Source organism: Prosopis cineraria, unplaced genomic scaffold, assembly GCF_029017545.1.
Source record: "Prosopis cineraria cultivar Desert tree isolate PC_DT_omini unplaced genomic scaffold, ASM2901754v1 PC2, whole genome shotgun sequence".
NCBI lineage: Eukaryota > Viridiplantae > Streptophyta > Magnoliopsida > Fabales > Fabaceae > Prosopis > Prosopis cineraria.
In genome coordinates, this window is record NW_026555333.1 from 31,028,284 (window position 1) to 31,049,097 (window position 20,814).

Consider the following 20,814-nt stretch of genomic DNA (forward strand, 5'->3'; position numbering starts at 1 on the left):
GGTTTAAAACGTGAATCATTCCACTTGGGTAACTTGTAACACTTAGAATAATCTCATAAATAATTGGCTAACTCTTTGGGAGAATGAAGTAGATTGCACCCTAGACTATATTTAGGGTTGATCTAATATTTGATTTTGAAGCAAAGCAATATTGCTTGTCATAATTTGATGCCGTTGCCAAAGAGCAATGCCATTGTTTTTTAAGCATATTTTGAGTTTTTAACTCACATTTTCATTGCTTTTAGTATTGTTGATTTTTCTGCCATTTTTACTTCATTTTTCACTTAGTGAAAAACTGAAAATCCCACAAAAATTGCATTATTACATGTCTTTTTTTGGTTTTTTATAAACCACCACGTGCCTTTTATTGATGTATTATATAGAAACTTAAAGGTAGGGGAGTCCATGATGACAAATAAATTTACTAAAGTTTATTTAATCTTTTAAAAGTAAAAAGTCACGCACATCACCCTTGCAGTTTTAGAAGGATTGTGTTTATTTAACTTTAAAAAAAAAACATGGGTAGACGAAAGCCTATAAATTATGCAATAGCCATATGTCCAGAGTAAAATTCACCATGCTAAACAATCTCTCTCAGATGAGAATAATTACTCGACTTATGTAATAACCATTTCAGGTGAAATTACAGACCTCATCTTATATACATAATCAGTCCAACGCAATAATGGAGCTGCTACAGAAGGGCGGCTGTTTTTCAGTATAAAACTTTTGTTTAACATTCAGAAGTGAGTAATTTGACCTAAATTCGATGAACAATTATGTGCATTAGCATTTTCCCCGCTCACCTTGATCCACTCAAGTGTTTGTTTTTAAATAAATTTTATGAGGATTGAGCAGATTTTATTTAAATATAATAAAAAAATATATGTAAATAATATAAACTTTTAACTGTATTACTACACTGGACTACTTCATGGATCCACACACGACTGGATTCAGATCTCATCCTATGTTCAAAGAGTGATAGATTGCCTTTAGCATCATCTATTCTTGTATGCGCAGTCACTCAGATTAATTGCGCGGCGTCCTTGGAGATTTCTGCACATCCAGATATTGATGTGGGGGATTCAATTTCAAAAAATGTAAAATAAAATGATATTCTATAATCCAATTAAAAGGAGGAATAAGGTACAAAATTACTCAACAATTTTTAGTATCCATAAGTCAACAATAATGCATGAATACTCGTTAACTTTATTAAAGATGCCAACATTTCTCATCGGCCATCCCATTAAGTTCTATCTTTAACATTTAACCGTCAACATCATGCTATTTTGACCGATTAAAAAAGGTTGTCTCATTTATGAACATGCATCATTATTCACTTAAAGATACTGAAAGCTTCTAGAGAGTTTTTAGATATTTTTACACCTTAACCTTTGAAAGAAAAGGAAGATACATATTTCAAAATCTAAACCCACCTCAGTAGTTGAAAACTGAACACATTTGGAACAAAATTTACTGTAGCGGAAACTCTTTCTGGAGAAGGTCAAGGTTTCGTGAATCACAAGCTTCAAGCATGTCATTCCTGGAAGCACAACTGAAAAAGTAGAAAAGGAATGAAAATTCAAGAAGATATGTAATAAGTACTTGATAATAGCCCCTCTGCCGATCCATTTTCACACCCACACAACTTTATTTGTGGATTAAAATGAATAAGAAAGTCATACCTCAGAGAGATCCGTAGATATTGCCATGCATTATCAGCTTTAGGGTTCATGGCGAGTGCTCGAACATAATAACGAATGGATTCATCATACATGCCCTAGAGGACGAGAAAATCACATTCAGACAAATTTGAAAGCAAAGGCACGCCCAAAAAAAATCGTAAGCAAAGCTTCATCCAACTAAGTACGTTGGGTTTTGACTTATTTTTTCTTAAAAAAAAAAAAAAAAAAAAAAACCAGCAACTCGTTCTACTCATTGCATAGCCTCATAGAATTGCAAAGTTCACATGCTGAAAGAGTTAAATCATGCTCATCTTATTGAGAACTTTACCCATTTCGTATCAAACGATAGAATACTGTGAACTCACCAATGTAATTATAGATCACTTAAGTGCAGTTTCTTGTATATTTTCTATCAGGTTCTCTAACTAAAACATCAGTTTATGATTCTCCAATAATGCCATGACAAGTGTGAGGTTTTGGAAAACTGCTCTATTTGCAAAATCCATATTCTTGTCCAAGCAATTATTAAAGAATCATCCACTAAGATTTTAATTGAAGAATTTGATTGTAAATATAACAAGAGACTGCATGTAAGTTTTTTGTTCTTAATAATAAAAAGATGCTGAATGGAAAATACAATATATTCCCAAGCATATCCATTACTACATACCAATTCATTTTGAAGTTTGAGTCTTCAGGACTACTGTCTGCTATGGGAAATAAAGACTAATCACCCAGATAAAGACAAGAAAGACTGTGTTTCAGACCATACAGATTTCTTTGACAACACTTCAGGTCACAAGGCTTATGGCTTCTCTAATCAGAGCAAGGCTTTGTTACTGATTTCAATTAACGTAAGAGAAAAATGGACAAGGAGAGAAGAGGATGATGGGGAATCATCTCTCCCTGTACAGATTATTCAAATGTAATGATGGGGTTCCCAGGGGCAACATGAAGGGTTAGACAGTCAAACTTTTCTACCTCATTTCTTGTGGCACGGGGGAAATTTACTGCATCCGATAAAGTCCTTTCATCAGAGGCATCTAAGATTCCTTCGTCGTGGAGCTGTGTCTCATCTGCAACTCTTTTCATGTTTTATGGATGTGCTTACCTAGTTTACTAGCCAGTATATGTGTTGTTTATATTCTCTTGCCGTCAGCTGTGTCGCTTGTCTGTAATACAGGGTCCAAACTTGGGCCTTACTTCTAATCGTTTTATCTTAATATAGTTTGATCTTAATTAAAAAAAAAAAAATGAAATGCCACAATTCTTACATACACCACTTCCTCTTGCTTCATGGTGAACATGGAATTCTAGAGCTAAAACAAAACAGACCAGATTGAATATTTTCAGCTAATATAGCTGTCAAGGATTTTCATTAGTAAGTTCAACCAATAAAAAGAAAAGCTACAAAGTAAAGACAATCTTGAACTTCCTTCCGACATAGTAAAATTTGACAATGATAGCAAGTGAAGACCCAAGCAGCGTACGCACCTGGTTTGCATAACTGATACCCATATTTGCCCATGCACGAACATAATTAGGCTTCAAATCTAAAGCCTGGAAACCAAGAGAATTCATTATAGAATTCAAATTGAGGATTTAGCATATAACAACAAATGAATGCAATATCAATTCATGCTACCCTTCCTCCCATCTTTTTCTGGAGATAAAAGAAATGTGAAAATTCCATCAAAAACAAAAAAGAAAGAAAAGCAAGATCACCAGAGAAAAGGAAAACTACAAAACAGGAATCAAATCAACCAACCCTTTCCGATATCAATCATACAATGATATACTCGAAGGTTAAAGGCTTATAGCATTTGTCAATTTTCTTGTATGTAATCTGAATTAAAATACAGAAAACTATAATAAGCATTAACGGGGCTCTCTCAGAAGTTTCCGGAATTTTTTCTTGATACAATTTTGTCATGTGCTACTAGCCTAGGATTCAAACTTAATTGAGTTCAATTGGCCTAATTTTAAATCACAAAGTTATTTGAAATTCTAATTTACTGCAATAAAAATTAGGCCAATTGAACTCACCCTCCAAAAGATCTGTTCAAATAAACTACAAAGTATTTTTTTAATGACTTTTTCTATTGCCAAACAGCAGGATCAAAACTCTAACAGAATATTTTAGTGAAGTTAACTCAAGGTAATGAAAACATTTGCCTTGTTGAAATCATGGTTAATTAATAATATGCATCAAAAAATTAAAAGAATTTTGCTTTTTTTTAACCAAATTAAAGACTATTAGACCAATCTTGTTTGTCTGAGAGTCAATGGTCCCCGCTCACTAATTTGGAGACGACCCTAGAAAATGTCTGCCAAAAGAAAATCAGATAGTATGTAGCTTTTGGTTTTGAATTTCATCAATGAAATTTTGGGTGAAGTAATTTAAATGAATTTGATTTTTATCTTTGACGAAGATCTGTTTTTGTCAATTTTATTATTCACATTCACCACAACTTTTCATTTAAAAGTCTCTTCATAATTTTTATTTCTCTAGACTTCTGGGTCTTATTTATCTTTAAACCCCCCCCTTTTTTTCCTGAAGAATAGATAGGTCATTAATGTATTTTGCTTTCTACTGCTGACGAAGTAAATGAATGTTCATTGTATGCTCTTATTCAGTATCTTTGAAACCCGGCCACATCTATTTAGAAGCCTAGAGGCATGAAAGACAAAACCTCCTTACACTTGAACCAGAAAAGATGTTCAGAGTCAGTTGGCAGAGAAATGGCAGACAGGGTATTTATCTAATGACAACTATTAAGAGCACAAGTTGAGAGAGAAACTGATATTAAGTGTTTTAGAACGAGTGTAATTTACAAGTAAGAGTACCTCACTCGAAATGATTAATAGGATAATGATAAAGCCATATGGGGATTAATTCTATAAAAAGCACCTGTTGATAAGCCATTATAGCATCAGCACTTTGAACGCTGTTTGCTTGAGTTGCACCAAGCTTGTTCCAAAGAGAGTAATCCTGTGGTTTAAGTTTCAATGCTCTTTGGAATGATTGAATGGCTTTGTCATAATCCCTAGTTAAGTTGTATAAGACCCCAATAACTATGTGAATATCTGCATCATCAGGTGCAATTTCAGCAGCTTCATTAAATAATCTGGCAACCTGCTCAAGTAAATTAAAAAAAAAAAAAATTAATCTTCCCAACTCCAACCAACAAAACACAAGCTGGAAATAAAAGTCAACTAAGTGCGACATGATGATTAAATTTTTACTCACTTCATTATAGATTGTTTTCAGCCAAAGAAAACAGCAAATAGAATGATGCACAGCCAAAGGAAACAGACTATCTCTAATTATAAACCAAAGCAGCGGGAGAATCAACATAACAGCCGTTGAAGCTCTAACAGAGTGAAAAGAGAACCATGAATGATAGTTGGCAAAATGGCTAAACATACACTGATGGTCTGGAGGACCGGTAAAGATGTTGCAAAACATCAGCCAAAGGAGCAGGGTCCAGAGGTCCCCAAAAGAATTGAACAAAAGCATGGATATTACTCCTTGTGGGCTATGCAGCACAGTGATCGCAACAAGAATGGGGGTCATGTTGACTTGACCAGGAATGTAATCACAAAACAACGTCTTCACTATACCTACTGCAACATATTTGGTTACACCTATGATAGATATTACTCCTTGCATGGATATCTCATGACGGCTGAAACTTGCTTGATAATAGGTTAATGGTCCTCCCTTAGTCAATTTATCAAGGGCTACATATGACAACTTCTCGCAATAATAGGAGACAAAGCATGCCACCACTAATTCCATCGCACAAACCGTTTCTCACATTTGATACTTCTTGCAATAATAGGTTAATGCTCTTGTTGATGGTACCAAAACAATTATTAAAGGTATTGGTCAAGTATGATATCTTCTTTCTTATCTTGAGCTTTTACATTCAAAGTTTTTCCTTTGAAAATTGTGTTGTTAGTAAAGTCATCCAAACAATTAATTGCACGCTCAACTTTTGTGGTTCACCGGTGATCATGCATGATTGGAATATAGGCAACCACTTAGCACTGAGCGTAACTCTTATGGCCTCCATCACCTTTCTGTGTCAACACCTCCAATTATCTGCACCTCCTCTAGCCCTCCAAAACTAATGCATTTTTGTTTCAACCATCCTAATCTCAAAAAATTCTAGTCCATGGTGTCTGGCTTTTCAACTTTGTTACCTTCAAACTTTCAGCCAATTTGATTGGGTAAACATCCTTGCACCACTTTTCCTAAAAGTAATGATACTGGAGTTGTAGCTTCTTTCTCTTGTTCAACTAGATAGGACGAGCTATTCATGGTTTGTTAACAGTGCCATAGATGTTATGATATAAATTTATGTTATTGATGAATACATTGCTCTATATATGAACTCAAGCAATCGCCATGAGTTTGGGCGGGGTAATTCAACAAATTCAGCACTACATATTAATAAGAAGCTGACCGCTCCTTGTTCTGCATGCATTGAGATTATAATATTTGCAAATATATACTTGGCTATGTGGATGGCATTGTCATCACTTGAAATGATTGAGAAGGAATCTTTCAACTTAAACAATATCAACTTGATTATATTTTCAGACTAAGGATTTGGAAAAGTTGAAATGCTCCTAGGGTTTTGAGGTAGCTCAACACAGTTATATGGCTAGGTCAGTCTATTAAAGAAGGTATAGACAAGGTAGTATTGAATAACGAGTAGTCATTGGGCTGCTACTCTCATGGTTCCTGATATCAAACTTATTCCGAGAATTGGATATCTCTTTCTGAAGGAACTTTTAATGGAAATAGATAGATATAGATGAAGCATTGGTTTGTGTTACAAACACTCAATTGGATATCTCCTTAGTTGTAATAGTAAGTCAATTTTTACAATCACCACACCCCAATCACTAGGATGCAATGAAACATTCTCGAATAAGACATTAAGGCATCTAGCAAAGGGTCAGACCACTATTGGTTATTGAATCTTCTTTGGAGGAAATCTTGCATCTTGAAAAAAGTAAAAAGAGAGAGAGGGGGAAAATGCTGTAGTTATATCTAATGAAGCTGAATACCATGCTATGATATTGGCAACTAGGGAACTTGAGTGATGAAACAATTACTTCCAACAATCTGAATTTGGAGATTTAAAAAAAGGGCATTGATATGTACAATCAAGCTCCCCTGCGTACTGTTTCCAATCTAATCTTTCACAAGAGAACCAAACATATAAAAATTTGTTGTCATTTTGTCTGAGAAATGATGCTATCTAGTCTAGCGCCAACACCACTATGGACATCAATTTCAATGGACTGGATGATATTCACATTAAAGCATCAAGGAGACCATGCATTTCTCATATTTGTGACAAACTTGGTGCATACAACTCATGAGCTATATCTTGAGGGAAGCACCAGAGTGTAAATAGATTGTCTAAAATTTAGATTGATTTATTCCTTGATCAACAAAGCTATTATTTAGTAGTTATGAGAGATTATTTTGCAGTTATGAACCCTTCAAGCCTTGCCTTGTATCTTCCCTATAAATAAGAGGTCTCACATAAGTTATGGCTCAGCTACATTTCAAAATATGGCTATGATTATGTAGCTAATAAAGCTATTATTTAGTTTTGAGAGATTTTTTTGCAGTTATGGACCCTTAAAGCCTTGCCTTGTATCTTCCCTATAAATAAGAGGTGTCACATAAGTTATAGCTCAACTACCTTTCAAACTCTTCCCTTAGCTCCATATTATATTTCCAGTACCATGAGAATAATAGAAATAGAAAGAATGTATAGGAAAATCTTGATAAGGGAAGGCTTTTGTAACAAATATTTACAGCTTAATCAAGGTTTCTTAGCTTGAGATACAACCAACATGCAACTTACATAGTGCAACCAACTAAAGAAGAAATAAGGACGATAGTAAAATCTAATCCTAGCTGCAAAATGCTAGCCAATGTTTTCAAAATCAGACCGAATATTGAATTAGAAATGCTAGTGATTCACACTTCGCATGGACCAATTGAGTTAGACCAATAGTTGAATCAGTGACATAATAATTAAATTAAAAAAATTATATATGTATATAATAATCTAAATATAAGAAATAAATATGAAATTGTTACTTAACTTAAAAATAAAACTATATATTTTATGTTTATCATGACTTAACAAGCCACAAGATACAATATAACATCAAATGATTAAAAAAAAATAGGCCATTTTCTTTAAAAAAAAATTGATCAAAAAAATAAAAAAAGGTCATTTTTAAGCCATCCGGTTTTTAAGAAACGGATCCAGTTCCCAATCAAATCCCAGTTCCCGGTCTAGAGCAATCTAATTGGGCCCAACTCCCTAAACAGTTTTTTCAAGTTGACCGAGCCATTAGCCTGACCAGTCAACGGCCCAACTGTTCAATCCGGTCTGGTTTTTAAATCATTGATGCTAACAACAAAGTGGGACTTTTCCAGACTAAACCAACTGTCATACTCTGCAAAGTTATTAAAATGTTAATGTGGCAGTCAGCCATGTTTTAGTCCAAAGAGCTTAGATATGATGAAGCAACTACATAGACAGCAGATTTCTGCCATACCCTTGTACTAGGCTTACATCTTATTATTGTGTGTTCTGGATAATGATTTCTCAATTTGCAAAAACAAGAAAATTAATAAATATATAGATAAAATAATAATGGATAACACGAGGACGAAATAATTTCCACTCACATCATTGTAATACAAAGAATCTGATTGCTCTGGCGGTGCAAGTGCTCTATACTTTGGGTGATTACATAGCCACCCATACAGAAACTTCAAAGCCGCAGCTTGCTCCAGCTCTGCAAATGTGGTTGAATAAATTCAATTTTTTGACCTAAAAATCATAATATAAAAGTCTACAAAGTTTGTTCTCGTCTACTCTTTCAGCTACAAATTAATAGAAACATTTATGAGTAACAAAATAAGGAATTCTCCTGAAAAGTTAAAATGAAAAGAAATGAAATTAAAAAGCATATTTATTATCTTTGTACTCTTAACCTTAAGCCGCTGTAAGAAACCATCCATAGAACCCTAGAAATAGTGGTCCAATCTAAAAGCATGATTTATTAACAAGTTTAAACTTTTGTTAACTTTTCTGCTCAATGTTTCATTATTTATTCAGGTAATGGATACACGCAGTCACTGACCATTTGTATGACTAACACCAAGAGCAAGAAGCACTTCCAGATTTGTTGGATCAGCTTCCTGTGCACGCATCATTGCTGCAATAGCCTGAGGAAGCTTTCACAATAAGTTACCGTTTGAAGTGAATTCTCTGACATCTTAAGCTCAGTGAGATTAATGTAAAACACAGCAAAATTAATAGAACCAAAATAAACACGTTCAACATATGTCCACCAAAAATATTCAACACAATTTTAGCATATAATACATCAAAAAAATGTTCTAAGAGTTGTGTAATTAACAAAGTAGCTTTAAGTGATTCGTACATATTAAATGCTGTTAGACTGCAACTACAAAATAACCTCTCAAGACTTCTGTACTAAGAAAGTGGCAAAGAAAAATAATAAGGAACAGTGTCAACAATTTGGTTGATACTAAACAGGTAATTACTAACAAATACTGTAAACTGCCCCTTAAGAGATGCTTGAGATAAGATCATGGCAGCCATCTACATTATAGCAACGTCTCCTAGCAGGAAATGCCCATTTATGTTAGCTTTCTATATATTATAAACACATCTGCTACTCGTCAAACCAGTGCTTTTCACAAACAAATCAAAGCATGGACAAGATTACCATAGATCTGGAATAATTATTTTTCTGGAATAGAATAACAAGAAGAGATGGTAAAGCCTTCTTGTACTCCCTCCAATTACCATTATAAGGCATATTTTTGAAGGTTGTGTTTCAATTTATAAGGAATTTGGCAGAATGTTAAGAGTAATTAATTAATGTGTTTATCCTGAAAATTCCCCAGATAAAAAGGAAAAATTACTTGAGCCCCATTAATTCGGTTCATTCCCCATTAAGAGAGTCAACTGCATTTTATGAAGGGTATATTCAAAAGATTGGAATGTCTTAGGAACATTAACTAATTGCATTGGTCTATGTGAGTTAGTTAAAAATGTCCTATAAATAATAGACGAAGGGAATAAAAGACTGATGAAACAAAGTGGGAATAATATAACCATAAATGTCATGGTTTATCATCAGCGAGGGCATAACCTGTTGATCATCATCATTTTCAGCATGTGCTATTCCAAGTAACCTCCATGCTTCTACATTCTCAGAGTTTTTCAAGACTTCAGCTTCCAACGCAAGCACTGCTTCACTTAAAAGTCCTTTCCTGAAAAGTTCTTGTCCTTCTTTCAATGGATTGGGGTGGCCAACATAAGGATTCAAATCTGAAAAGACGTAAACACCCCTTGAATCATCTGACCGTTGCCTAGCAGTAACTTGCTCATTTATGTACCTTCAAATGATCCCCAAAACCAATTCTAATCAATTTAAGGGCAAAATCTCCATGATAATATGCAACAAATTGAACAGAAGGGAAGGAAGGTTGGCATAAACCAAGCATTCAGACAACTATGGAAAGCAAAGACAAGCCAAAGAACCAACACAACTTTCAAGTATTATTGATTGATTCACAAAAAGAAAAAAGCTCTGTGATATTTAATGTTGTGTTGAGGGCATAACATTCTACTATACATTCAATACTTAATACTTATTTACTTAAAAAATAGTGACTTGATTTAATAATGATAATTGTTATAAAAAAATTCATTAAAAATTAAGTTCAACCAACTACTAGAAATTCATCATTACGTTTTGACTTCATCAACACAAAACACTGCCTTAAATTTGAAAAAAAAAAAACAAATTCAATGTTTGGTAATCAATACAAAATAAATAACATTGAAGCAAAATTTTAAGAGATACTTTTCTAAAACAGAGTAAAGGTCCACATAATTTGGGCATCTCTTGGAAGAAGGGGGAGTGACTTGTACTTGAGTCCCTCTTTTATGGGGGAAGATATTGGCAAGTTATTTTAACTTACTCATCATATGCCTGCGCCCATACATCAGCAGAATTCTCCCCAAAAGCTCCTTGTCCAACCTGCTCACCAAATTCTTCAGCCCAATCATTAACATGCAACTTGGAGAATTCATTTACCCACTGATCATCAGTTGATATGTGCTTCTCGTTTGTTGTAAACTCATTTGCCCACTGTTCAGGTACATTTGAAACCTGAAACACAAGCGAGTAGTCAAAACTACAGCAATAATTATGAAGAATTTACCATCTCATATTCCAATTAATTTAAATTAAAATATCTTGCAGTGAACTGTTTTATCACTTAAAATTCATAATCAAAAACAGATATTTCAATTGAGCTTCCAAGAACTTGCATGATTGATGGCCAAGAGTTTTAATAAAAGCACAATGGTTTTCAAAACATCCAATACAACACTAAATAACATTCAAGCATGATAATCCTCAAATAGGCCCTGGGAATGAAAGTGATGAAATTACATCCGGTAACACGATCCACTTGGATGACATCCAAACCGCTCTAAGAGAGAACATGGTTAAACCTCCTCTAGGCACAAAATTATTGTAAATTTGTCTTTAAAATACTATTTTTCATCTTGTCTATGTGAGGAGATCACTCAATTCATCCATCATTCTCTACAAACAACACAACACTTTCTAATACATCATCAACAGAAAGGCACACAAAAGTCATCCTGCAAATAAGGATGCTCACAAGAGTTAGCAATCTCTTCAAAAAGAAATAGAATCCTGGACAACCCCTTAACTCATAAAAACACTGTAACCATTTCATGCCTCCTACTCAAACCTGAGAAAGAAAGCCAAAAACCCCATCTAACCCACATAAACGAGGTATCTGCCCCAACTCATTTCTTCCTTCATAAAACTACTTCAAGCTTTGGCATCCCATCGAGACCCAATACTTGCTTTTAGCATTTGTACACATTACACAACTGCCCAATAATCCTATTCTCGTAACAGACTAAAAATGGCTAATGTTTCCCAATACATAAAGACATCAAATATTTCATTTGTTGTGAATACAGAAAGTCAATTTTTTCAACCCCCATAGCATTTTCGTATGCATAAACAGAGGACTTGGCATGGGATTTTAATGGGCCTGGGCCCATTAGATTTCTATGTGAGCATCAGAAACATGCTCTACTAGTCAATTTTTTCAGATACAGACTGGGCTGTTTTTCGTACAAACAGAAGGCCTGCTTAAAGATGCCATATGTGCCATGTCAAGTGGAGAAACTGAGTGTTGTGTCATGACCTTGGCATCCTGTGAACTTATTTGGTTGAAAAAATTACTTGGAGAATTTGGAGAAGCAAGTAATGCACCTAATCCGTCATAATCAACCAGTTTCACATATTTCCTCTAACCTAGAATTTCAAGAGAGGGCTAAAAATGTAGAAGCTGAATGTCAACCTACCAAAGAGAAGCTACTTCTTGGATGCATTGCAACTAGATTTTTCAACCTCAATGATCAATTAACATTCTCATTAATCATTAAGGCTTTTAGCGGTACTTGCATCAACTACATTTGTAATAAACATGGTGCAGATGACATGTATGCTACTACTTGAGGGGAAGTATTAGAATATGTTTGAACACTAACCACGTCTTAATGTGATCATGGGTAGTATCCTACTGAGAAAATAGCTGTCATATTTGTCATTCATATTTTTTCTGTTAATACACATCCTTAATTCTATATAAATACAATAATTACGTCTTATCATTCACGTTCTCAAACACAAGGCTTCTTCCATCCCCAACTTCACATCAATAACAACTACTACTACAATAACAATATCCCTAATCCCATCAAATGCGATCAAATATATGGATTGTATGATGTTATTGGGCTCTATCAACAATTAACCATTTAGAATATAATTTACCATGAGATCCTGTTCTATAACTTCCTTCAGTGTTCATGATTTCCTAATAAATGCCAGTATAAAACAAAAAGTGAATATGAAATTAAGTGCATGTTTACATGCAAAGGAATAGTGGATGTTCCAAAGAAAAGGAAAATGTGTATGAAAACATGTTTAACAACCACCCTAATAAGTCCAAATAAAACTAACTTTTCTAGTTGAATATATGCTAAAGATCTAAACTACTAACAAAAAGACAAGGAAAAAATGGCTGCACTATCACTGTATTTATACATGCCTTATTATTTAAAAATTCATCGGCCCAAGTATGTCGGTTATCAAAATGTTGCTGGAATTCTGCAGCCCAATCACCAGATGCAGGTAATGCAGTCTCTTTAACTTGATTATCATCAATAATCAGTTCACCACGGCTCATCTTCGACACGAACTGAAGAAACTTTGAGTTCTGCTTGACACGGAAGCATGTTGGTCACATTTCTATTCTATTAGGATCAAGGAACAAAAATTATAAACAGGAGGTAATAAACGATACTAGTCAAGAAGGGCAGAGGATATCCCTTTTGATAGAGGTAAAAGAATAAAGCACAGTAAAATAAATCCGATGTTTTCAGCACAAGGTTTCTTAAAAAATTCAAAGCGCATGAACAAGGAGATTCAAGAGATACTTTGCTTTCCCCACTCTGCTTTCTTTAACAAGGCTATACTGTCCAATTTTCATGTCTTTCAATCCTGTTTCAACCCACAACGAATAAATACCTTCCATACAATCTTTGCATTCCCCATCAAATTAATAAATTCAGCCCAACCAGTAACAAAAAACACCAATTCAGGGGGCCGTTTGTATTAGACTTAGCAGGACCAATACACAGCAAAACTCAACAAGTTTCTAACAATTCATGTGACCCAGCCAAGTGCTGCAATGTTTTCAAAATATAGAAAATTGTGGGAAGAAGAAAATGCTTATACTTGAGGGAATAAAGACTTTTTTATAATGAGTCATAACTTTTAAGTATATCAAATAATTGTTCTTTATAATGTTTCTCATTCTTATATGAATTACTCTTTTGTCACAAGTTGGTCATTACTTTCCCGGTCATACAATCTTAATCTCACATAAGATATTGAACACTGTTAGATGAATTAAATTGCAAGAGCTTGGCAAACAAATGGTCAATGACAATCAAAACATGGACTGTACCTTTAACCATTATCAAGAACAAGACAATGCTGCCTACAGCATTTATTTAAGATAAACTTTCCCAATTGGACATAAATTTAGAATCAATGGCTGTCTGACTCTGAATATTTCCATTGACATGTTTTACATGCCCAAGAAATACTAAAATATTCAAGTCATGAGAAGCAGGTAAACCTGAAATTTAGGGTCACTATTTTGTGCCAATGTACTTGCAAGTAAACGAGTCTGTTCCATTGCAGCTAAGTTTGGAATATTTGCACCTCTCATTTGATCTGCAAACGACAACTGATGCTGCAGAATGAATGGTAAGAGAAGATGAATTAGAAAAATTAACAAATCATAATCATATATAAAGTTTTGAATTTTAATAAAAAGACCAGCAGGCCAAAATGGGTGAAGAAAGAGAAGAGAGTTTGTACAATGTAACAATACCTACAAGACATATTACATATTAGATGCCAAACATATCAGTATATATTTATTAGTTTACTTCTAGCACTCAATGTACCCTTTCTGGATGTTCCAATATATATTAGATGGATCCCAAAACAAGAAAAAATATCAAACTAAAAAAAATGTACAATACATATATATAATTAAAACAGATGGTTATTGTTGAAATACTGTGTACTGATACATTTTCTTGGAATGAGTGTAATAATAAGTTACTCTACATCACAAGGGGCAGATTCTAGTTAACATGTAACATATATTAACAAAGTCCAGATGAATTCATTAGAGTCAAAATGAATTATGTTTCCAATATGTAACGTTTAAAACGATTGCAGAAAATAAAAAGATTAACACTACCTGTAGAATTATTTGCAAAAATTTGACGAGCAAACAAGTGCAGTATAGGTTACTTTCCATTAGCTTGGATTTCTTGACTTCTATCGGATGAGAAAAACTTTTTGGGTCATAAGTAAATGTCTAAACTTGAAAGGTTATGAACACTTTTCTTTGGTTTAGGTTCAAATTTCATGACGTAGAATCATTTTTCCCCACTAAGTGGAATCATCATATTAGTATAGATATATGAATATCATTAGGCCTGAGGCTCAGGATGGCAGAATATTAGCTTAGCTCATAACATGTTAGAAAGCAGAAGTTGTTTTATTAGAAGAGAAGTACAAATGAGAAGGATTAAATAACCTCCAAGAAAACAAAAGGCAAATGGAAAAGCCAGTTAAACAAGCAAAATATTCCCCATTCCTTCTGCATATCCAAAATAAGCACACCATTATAAAATCCTAGAGCCAAACACCACAAAGAATCTACAAACAGAATCCTTGCTCATAAGCTTCTTAAAGAATTGAAATCTGTTTGAAATGCCTAGCAAGATTAGGGGTGATGACATGGCTATACTGGTGGAACAAAGAATCTTATTAAGATACAAGTAAGCATGCATTTGGAAATTCATTGCTATTTCATCAAAAAGGTTATATCAGGTATGACAGGACTTTTCTACATTCCTATCAATTCCTATGTGGCTGGTCTGATAACTAAGGCAGTGCCAAGGACTGAATTTCAAGAATTAAGCTCCAAGATGGGTATGATCAATATTTAGTCCTCAGCTTGAGATATGTATTGGAAAATGGAAAGCATGTATTCTTTTCCGATCTTTCTCCCCTGCCAAGTGGCATTGGTTCTGTTTTTTTATTTTAGCAAGTTTGTTAACATTATCCTTTTGTTTCTCCATCTATCTCACCGGTTTAGAGTCAATTTAAGTTAAAAATCATCAGCTGATCTTGCGAGGGATAGCATCATGCATTTGGCAGCTGCTGGGTGTTTACTCCATGCCTTCTGCTTGCTTCTTTTACCAAAAAAAGACCAGATAAAGACTTGAGCATTATCAACTAACACGTGTATGATGTCAGAGGGATTACATAGGTATTAATGCAATCTTTAGAACAATAATTCTCAATTTCTCAATTACAGGTGATCGAAAACAAAACTAAAAACCTGATAAATCAGTAATTCTAAACTTTGAATTCCTGAACAATTAATCAAAGAAAATGCACCATATGAAGAAATCATCAACCAAGAAGCTTAAACAGTTAGGTACTTGTCCGTCAATGGATTTATATCTCAAACTAGTTTAAGTTCACAATTTAAAGTGTGTAGCACTATAAATATAGGATGGTAGCAGAAAGTTCAGCATTCTAATATTGTTGAAAAAAGCATAATGATTAGATGCCATGTTAAATACTTATTTATACATGACAAAGACAAAAAGTTAAGGCAACACACAGAATTGTAAAACTTTCTCACTTGCTCAAATTCAGAGACCCAACCATTTACGCCATGCTGTTGCTCAAAAGAATGAGCCCAAGCATCAGGATTAGCATGAAATTCCCGTTGTTGATGATACTCATTAATCCACCCATCTGCCACATGAGCACCAGGTGGCAAGTTACCTTGGGACTCATTCCAATAGTCCTCAAGTTCCCGAAATCTTCCAGGCACATGTCCCTTATCACGAGCATTAGTTTCAATATCCAATGAGCATAGAAGTGCATTTAACTGAAAAGTAATTTCTCTTGATGAGTAAATAAGAGTCAAGCAATTAAATTAAAAGAAAGGCATGATAATCACAATTATTTTAGTACAACAATGTCACAAATGTAGGAAACAATAACTAAGTAACAGTGGAAATTAGTGCCTTAGACAACATGACATGATTTAAACATGGAAAGTTCACATGCTCCAAAGGAGGCATTTTCTGGATTCCAAGAGAAAAAATATCATTAAGGAGACAAACTATGAGGTGATACAAATTGCCAATCAACTTGGTAATATCATAGGTCAGCTCAATATATGGAAAAATTTAACAAACAAATAATTAAAAAAAAATTTAAGGAGAGAAGGGTGGCAGTGTAAAGGTAGTGCAAAAATTCCTTTTTCTTTCAATATCTCTAAACTATGTCAAACTGGCCCAGATTCACAGGATACACCCAAATCTTACCAAGGGTGCCAAATAACTAGCTCCATCAGAAATGGCCACATTAAAAATTAAATATTCACATGCAGTTGACCATCAAAGATAAAAAGGAAGCACTTCCAATAGTGATCCACTACAATTTTATTATTTTAATTCTGATGAATATTTATTTACAGTTTTACAAAACATCAACTCAACCACAACAGATGCACCAACAAGGTAGCCAAAGGCAAAAGTTTCCCTTAACATGAAGGTCCCTTGGATAACTAGATTATATAGAATGAACTCGCCAAGTAAGAAAAAGGTAAGTAGCAAAAAAATAAAAACACACACACACACATATAAGAAAACTATGACTTGACCACTGTCACATAAAATCATCAACATATCATAATTCCTCAAGGCATAAAATTTAACTATAACAGAAATGGTTCCAAGAAAAAGCCTGATAAAGGCTGCAATAATTTGTTCCAAGAAGCTTCTTGAGAACCTTGCCTTGGTTCCTAAGGAAGCTCATTTCCAACAACATTGAACTCCAACAATCAATCACCTCTCTTTTGACCTTATGCAAACAGTTCAATTTCCAGAGAAGCACTACATAGATATATATATTATAACCAAATTAGTAGAAGAGAAGTCACGAAGGAGAAGATGAAGGCCTGCATGATTATGAACTTCCTTACTTGTGCATTAATAAATTCTTCACTTTTATCTGCAAAAAGATGTCTGGCCATTATACTGCTACGATCACGTATGCATTGTTTATCATCTTCAGACAAACCCAATAGTGGAAGAGAAGTAGGGTGAAAAGGAAATCCACCACGGCCGCTATCAAGAAAGGAGTGCAAAAAGCTGGATAAAACTCTCTGTGGTGTCCCTGATATTGTGACAATAAAAATTTCAATTTCCTATATAGCTATTTAGGGTAAGTATTTCAAAGACCTGAAGCAAAAGATTACAATACACAGGTTATATGCTACCACACACACACACACACACACAAACTCTAATTTAAGCAGAGCTCCAGTTTGACAACTCCAATATTATCCATTCCATCAGAAATTCTCCCCAACCAAACTGACAAGGATATAACAGGAAGACACCATAAAGAACTAATCCATTAGTTTTATCTTATCGATCAAAGCATGGATAAAAGTCGTCTGGACAGTGGGTGATACTTCAAATTACATGTGGACAGTTTAGGACTTTGTTCCGTATCCGTGTCCATGCTTCCAAGGAAGAGATCAAAATACTGGAATTACCGTCCAATGGTGGTTGAAGTTGAACATTTGCCCCCCTATCGTCGAAGCGGTCCTGTTCAGGAATTGGGAATGGACCAACTCTACCCTGAGCCGGAGGACCATGAAGACGCTGTATCTCATCCCATGTATCCTCGAAGCCAGCCCGATCAGCTGAGCGGAAGCTATGAAAAAACTGTGAGACCTATCATAAGCAGCTCCCAAACTTAAGGTCATCAAGAGCCAAAAGAAGACACTTAAAAATTAAGAATAAAACAAAAAGGCAAGAAGATCAAACCTGAGAGCTGCCATCTGCAAAAGGTTTATCAGATTCCAATCCCGGAAGCTCATTCAAACTTTCACGACCCTCTGAGTAAAATTGAAGCCCAGAGTTCGTAGTAGTCGTGGGAATCTCATTGAGCTTCTCCTGTTTCAATAATAAGTCCAGATACAATACAAATAAGGTCCCTAACAACTGCTATCAAAACAATTGACGACATATTCAAATTTGAACAAGCAATCACTCCCTCTAACAGCAAAGTTGCCAAATTGAAAAGGGAAAACGATCACTTTATTGAGATTACATGAACGAAGAATGACGCAACTACACCTGTGTCTTAGAGGAAGTGCCTAAAAGAGCGTTGGCCAAACCACCGAGGGGGTTAGAAGCAGAAGAAGAAGCAGATGGATCAGGGCAAGAGGTTGAACCGGTAACAAGGTCACGCATCGCCATAGCTCTCAGGTTTTTCAAATTCAGTCAATACAAGTTTCTGATAACGATGTGATATCACCGCGATTCTCCTGCGACTCTCTTCAATACGATCCTCCGCCCACACGAGCACCTCTAGTGCGCCCCCCAGAGCCGTCTCGGAATTGTTTCCCCCTTCGTATACATGGTATCATTATCCACATATTATTTTTCAGTTCAGAGAAATTATTATATTTATTTCACAAACGACAAGATCACTTTATTAAATCTGGGCCGTTGAAATTTTAACAATATTGAAATTAATATGTGATGAGATCTGAATTCTGAACTAATGGGATCCTAATTTAAAATATTTCAATTCAAATTTTTATTTAAATTTTTAATTATAATTAATTAATAGTTCTTTATCTACATTACTTTTTATTAAAATAAAAAAACTACAAGAATTAAATTAAATAAAAGATAAAAGATGAATAGTTCTATTTTAATATTCATTTAATATGTATATTTTATCATCATCTCTTTTTTTATAAGTATTTGATTTATCATCATCTCTAAAAATAGCATAAAAGTGAGAATGAGAATGGGCATAAAAACTGAAGTTTGGTTGAATGAGAAGAGCATATTTGACATGTTATTGAAAGAAATTATTATTTATTATTTGTTCAGAAAAAAACGAAAGAAATAATTATTTGTCAAAGATAAGGAAATAATTAATGAAGTTTGATATGTAAAATAGCATGAAATTCAATCTTGTGGTAGCACCAGATTTATTGATTTGTCAAATCTTTATTATTATATTTAATATTTAATTTAAAAGATGATGAAACTTTTAATCATGAGGTCATAGTCACAGTTATTGATTTAAATTCCTCAAACATTAATTTGTATTGATTTGATCTCTTGAGTTTGTCTCTACCATCAATTTGATGAGTTATCTTTATCTTTATTGCTTAACAAGAAGGTAACATATTAAAATCAGTTGCCATGGATGGCAGAGTATTAAAGATGATAAAGTTGATTAATAAAAAATATATAATTATTTAAATAAAAAACTCAAAAAAAAACAAAATATAGTATAAGAGAGTGAATTGATTAAAAATTTGAACTAATTTGAAGGTAAATTTGTCTTCATCAATACTAGAAAAAGCCTATTTTGTGAGGGACAAATCCTTCAATAAATGGCATATATCCCCAAATGAAAATTCCTCCCTCACTAATTTATATCTATATAAAAGTAGAATCACAAGTCACCTCTTAAGCTCGACATGTATACACTTTTAAAAATGATGTTATTCTAGGCTATCCTCAATGTAATGTCCGCCTTAACATTATCAGGACAACACTCACACATCATTGTGATAACTCAGATTAAATAAAATCCTCTAAAAAAGTTACCACAACTCAAGGGTTTAAGAATAATTAATTTAAAACGTTGGGATCCCAAGAAAACGCTTTTAAAATATTGTTTGAGTTCAAACCATAGTTAAAAATTGATTAAAAGCAAATACGGAAGCATGGAAATTAATTCACTTCAAAACAGACTAAAACAAGTCATTTTGATCTTATTTGGTCCATCTACCTGCAGATGATATGCCGTGCTAAATTTCAACTTTGTGCTCATTGCTCTTTGCAACGCTCTCCAGAAATTCAATGTGAACCTCAGATCACAGTCAGAGATAATGTCCTTCGGCACCCCATGAAGTCTTATTATTTACATAGATCTCAGCATACTTCTCAAGTGAATAGGTAGTCTTCACTGCCAACAAATGCGCTGACTTCGTCAACCATTCCACAATCACCCATATTGCGTCATAGCCTGCTTGAGTTTTAGGCAATCCAGTGATGAAATCCATTGATATGCTATCCCACTTCCACTCTGGGATCTTTAATGGTTGCAACACACCACCAGGCCTTTGGTGCTCAATTTTAACTTTTTGACACGTCAGACACCTAGTCACAAACTCTGTCATGTCTTTCTTCATTCCTGGCCACCACCACATTTGCTTCATATCCTGATATATCTTAGTGACACCAGGGTGAATAGTATACTCATTATGGTGTGC

General features: G+C 34.2%; 1 protein-coding gene across 3 annotated transcripts; it reads right to left on the reverse strand.

Annotated features, from left to right (window-relative positions):
* Window positions 1-581: 581 nt before the first annotated feature.
* On the reverse strand, window positions 582-18,933 carry LOC129302304 (peroxisome biogenesis protein 5). 3 transcript variants are annotated; one of them, XM_054941081.1, is made up of 16 exons: window positions 18,650-18,933; window positions 18,338-18,466; window positions 18,064-18,235; window positions 17,485-17,678; window positions 16,132-16,383; window positions 14,035-14,151; window positions 12,940-13,107; window positions 10,759-10,949; window positions 9,924-10,170; window positions 8,883-8,967; window positions 8,425-8,534; window positions 4,603-4,827; window positions 3,186-3,251; window positions 1,692-1,786; window positions 1,443-1,561; window positions 582-1,059 (listed from the first exon to the last, which is right to left on the reverse strand). In XM_054941081.1, the coding sequence occupies exons 1-15, from the start codon at window positions 18,770-18,772 to the stop codon at window positions 1,480-1,482; spliced, it is 2,256 nt and encodes a 751-aa protein (XP_054797056.1). In that variant the 5' UTR covers window positions 18,773-18,933; the 3' UTR covers window positions 582-1,059; window positions 1,443-1,479. The 3 variants fall into 3 exon arrangements, with proteins under 3 accessions (XP_054797056.1, XP_054797057.1, XP_054797055.1); XM_054941082.1 differs by having other exon boundaries at window positions 16,132-16,332; window positions 18,064-18,244; XM_054941080.1 differs by having other exon boundaries at window positions 18,064-18,244.
* Window positions 18,934-20,814: the final 1,881 nt, after the last annotated feature.

Bases quoted from the DNA above. Each gene is read 5' to 3' on its own strand.
- LOC129302304 (XM_054941080.1), bottom strand. From the start codon at position 18,772: ATGGCGATGCGTGACCTTGTTACCGGTTCAACCTCTTGCCCTGATCCA. The intron at 17,679-18,063 runs GTAATTCCAGTA...TCACAATATCAG, and splicing joins ACTTCAACCACCATTGGACG to GGACACCACAGAGAGTTTTA. The intron at 4,828-8,424 runs GTGAGTGGAAAT...TTACTTGAGCAG, and splicing joins ATTCTTTGTATTACAATGAT to GTTGCCAGATTATTTAATGA.